Below are 4,311 nucleotides of genomic sequence, written 5' to 3' on the forward strand. Positions count from 1 at the left end.
TAGGATTTATAGGGGAATGGGGGTAATAGAAAGGATTTATTAGGGGATAGGGGTAATTTTAATGATTTATAGGTGAAGAGGGGTAATAGTAATGATTTATAGGGGGAAGAGGGGTAATAGTAAGGATTTATTAGGGGATAGGGGTAACTTTAATGATTTATAGGGGAAGAGTGGTAATAGTAAGGATTTATGGGGGGGAGAAGGGTAATAGTAAGGACTTATAGGTGAAGGGGGGTAATAGTAAGGATTTATAGGATGAAGAAGAGTAATAGTAAGGATTTATAGGGGAAGGGGTTATAGTAAGGATTTATAGGGGGAAGAGGGGTAAAAGTAAGGATTTATAGGGGAATGGGGGTAATAGAAAGGATTTATTAGGGGATAGGGGTAACTTTAATGATTTATAGGGGAAGAGTGGTAATAGTAAGGATTTATAGGGGAAGAAGGGTAATAGTAAGGACTTATAGGTGAAGGGGGGTAATAGTAAGGATTTATAGGGTGAAGAAGAGTAATAGTAAGGATTTATAGGGGGAAGGGGTAATAGTAAGGATTTATAGGGGGAAGAGGGGTTAAAGTAAGGATTTATAGGGGAATGGGGGTAATAGAAAGGATTTATTAGGGGATAGGGGTAACTTTAATGATTTATAGGTGAAGAGGGGTAATAGTACGGATTTATAGGGGGAAGAGAGGTAATAGTAAGGATTTATAGGGGGAAAAGGGTAATAACAAGGATTTATTAGGGGATAGGGGGAACTAGGGTAATATTAAGGATTTACAGGTGAAGGGGGGTAATAGTAAGGATTTATAGGGGAAAGAAGGGTAATAGTAAGGATTTATAGGGGGAAGGGTTAATAGTAAGCATTTATAGGGGAAGAGGGGTAATAGTGATGATTTATAGTGGGAAGAAGGGTAATAGTAAGGATTTATATGTGAAGGGGGTAATATTATGGACTTATAGAGGGAAGAAGGGTAATAGTAAGGATTTATATATGAAGGGGGGTAGTAGTAAGGATTTATAGAGAGAGAGTGGTAATAGTAAGGATTAATATTATTTCCATTATAATGATATCAGGTGATAATAGTAATAATAAGGATAATAATGATAATAGTAAGGATTTCTACTATTTCCATACTAATGATATGTAGATGATAATAGTAATAATAAAAATGGTAATAATGATAATAATATTAATGATAATTATGATAATGATCATAATGATAACGATAATAATAATCACTTTATTAGGGTAAGAAACTAGACTAAAAAGCCTTTCTTGTATTTCCCCCAACTTAATCAAAACAAAATTAATCAGCAACAATTTTACAAGCAATATGAAATGATAACAAAAGAAACATGTAATAACTGTAAATTTCTTAGATTTACAGATTTCAAGCCAAATAAGGGCCATTTTCTATGATATACAAAGTTAGACACTTTAGTTTCTTATCTGAAAACATCCAAACATTAAATTCTAATATCCGCTTGTGTATGTGTATTGGAAAAATACCAGAAAATGGCCTCTGGTTTAATCCTATAAAGACTGTCTTGTCTTCAACTGAAAATCGAATATTATCTTACAGTTAACCCTGGCAAAGTCAATTCCAGCTATTAAGCTTTTATAAAATTGGAATAGTCTGGTTTTCTGACCTGTTTCCAGCAATTAGTAATTCTGGTTCCAGCATTTAGTAATTCTGGTTCCAGCATTTAGTTATTCTTCTGGTTCCAGAACTGAGTGATTATGGTTTTAGCTTTTAGTGATTCTGGTTCCAGCATTTAGTGATTCTTCTGGTTTCAGAATTTAGTAATTCTGGTCGTAGCATTTAGTGATTCTTCTGGTTCCAGCATTTAGTGATTCTTCTGGTTCCAGAACTTAGTGATTATGGTTTTAGCTTTTAGTGACTCTGGTTCCAGCATTTCGTGATTCTTCTGGTTCCAGCATTTCGTGATTCTTCTGGTTCCAGCATTTAGTGATTCCTCTGGTTCCAGCATTTAGTGATTATGGTTTCAGCTTTTAGTGATTCTGGTTCCAGCATTTAGCAATTCTTCTGGTTCCAGCATTTAGTAATTCTGGTTACAGCATTTAGTGATTCTGTTCAAGCATTTAGTGATTCGTCTGGTTCCAGAATTTAGTGATTCTGGTTCCAGAATTTAGTGATTCTGGTTCCAGCATTAAGTGATTCTGGTTCCAGAATGGGTGATTCTCGTTCCATCATTTAGTGATATTTAGTGATTCTGGATCCAGCATGTAGTGATTCTTCTGGTTCCAGAATTTAGTGATTCTGGTTCCAGCATTTAGTGATTCTTCTGGTTCCAGAATTTAGTGATTCTGATTCCAACATTTAGTGATTCTGGTTCCAGCATTTAGTGATTCTGATTCCAGCAGGTTCCAGAATTTAGTGATTCTCGTTCCAGCATTTAGTGATTCTCGTTCCAGCATTTAGTGATTCTGATTCCAGCAGGTTCCAGAATGTAGTGATTCTCGTTCCAGCATTTAGTGATATTTAGAGATTCTGGTTCCAGCATGTAGTGATTCTCGTTCCAACATCAATGATTCTGGTTCCAGCATCCGTGATTCTGGTTCCAGTATCCGTGATTCTGGTTGCAGCACCTGTGATTCTGGTTTCAGCATCTGTGATTCTGGTTGCAGCGTGTCTTCTGTGGCCATATCTTCCTTATAGAATAATACGACATTTCGTTAGCTAGTCGGACTTAAGCTGTACTATAGATCTCTTATTCACTAGAGAATTGAGTATAATGACAAGTAGCCCCGGGGTAGGAAAGTAAAACCCCCAGACTCTCCAAACATCTATATAATGAAATGAATGAGTATTAGACAGTAATGGTTTGTGATAAGTCAGACTTAGAAAAATAATTGGACAAAACAAGTCGGCTACGATAAAAATTGGAAGCAAATATCTCTGGGACATTTTGAACGTTATATAGTTTTCCATACGAATACAAATTCGATTTTTTCTTGGATACAAAAAGACGTTTTTCTCGCAAAATACCATTTAAATTTGTAAAACTATATTGAAAAAATTTAAGCTAGAAAAATGTTATTAAATGTTTGAATTTTAGACGTAAGCTTAAAGATGGGTTCCCTTATTTTCATTTATGAATATAATGACTTGGAAAAATATCAGTTTGTCTCACATGTCCATGATTAAATAATTATTAGCTAAATTAGAAGAGAATTACCTGCAGAATTCCAATGAGTGACTGATCAAGAAAGTTTTTTTTTAGTTTATCCAGACTGTATATACATGGACATTAATGATAAGTCTAAACTCTTCATTATATGCAATAAGAACATAATGATATGATTAAGAATACATGATAAGTCCTTAGAATCACCAATTTATCAAATAGTTTGCTTAATTTGACAATAAAATATAAGGAATTCCCCTCTTTAATTTCACCTAAAGCGGATATTAAGCACTGCGATTGGCAAATATAGTCCTATATTGAATTCTATTATACGCTTTAAATGCATTCAAATCCGAACGCATTCAAATTAGGCCAGCAGACGGCTTCAAGCGAATGTAATCGAATGTGTCTATAGCGGAAATGACGTTTTCTTTCAAAAGCAGTTTCTCTGAAATATATAGAATTCATTATACATTGGCATACATTTTTTTCAATATTAGACATTAAAGGGACATTCTTTTTAAACAATCATACTTTAGTCTCAGAAACGGAATTTTGTTTTAGGTATGTCAATCAGTAATAGTGTTCAAAGCTCCCTGCCTAAATTTGAGCCCTTAGATCCATTTGAGTCCAGAATTATCTGCGTTTGAAAGTTAAATTGACGACTCGCCATTTTGGGGGTTGAATTTAGTCTTGAATATATGTAAGTAGACTTCACGAGTACCAGAAATGTATGAAAATCACATAATTCCTTAAACTAGGAATTTGACTCACTATTCTATATATGTCTTTTCTATATATCACAGAGTATCTTAAATTGACGAGTCAACATTTAAACAAATAATTCTGGACACACATGGATTGGAAGGCCCATATTTCGACTGAGCTATGAACACTTTTACTTATTAACTAAAAAATTCCATTTTCTGAGACTAAAGTATGATTGGTCAAAAAATGCCGTACCTGTCCCATTAACCTAAAATTGTTATGGTGGTTTCTGAATTTGACCACCAACGATTCTGAACAAAAGTGTCATAATTCACCATCGATCTAAATAACTATGTAATATGTGAACTTTATGATATGAACGCTGGAGATAGCCTTTCAGGCATGACCATTGATTAATATTCCTGGAAGTCTGCAGCAATCACATTTCTCAAATACAA

General features: G+C 34.3%; 1 protein-coding gene across 1 annotated transcript in view; it reads left to right on the forward strand.

The window, feature by feature from the left end:
- The window catches only part of LOTGIDRAFT_173225 (hypothetical protein), a gene marked incomplete at both ends in the record, with an annotated part of 4,211 nt that extends 1,535 nt beyond the window's left edge, over positions 1–2,676 (forward strand). Inside the window, one exon of the mRNA XM_009050686.1 lies at positions 2,506–2,676. Within this exon, the coding sequence (XP_009048934.1) occupies positions 2,506–2,676 (171 nt within the window). The remainder of the gene's footprint in view (positions 1–2,505) is intronic.
- Positions 2,677–4,311: the final 1,635 nt, after the last annotated feature.

Source organism: Lottia gigantea (genome assembly GCF_000327385.1).
Source record: "Lottia gigantea unplaced genomic scaffold LOTGIsca_152, whole genome shotgun sequence".
In the NCBI taxonomy this organism is placed as follows: Eukaryota; Metazoa; Mollusca; class Gastropoda; family Lottiidae; genus Lottia; species Lottia gigantea.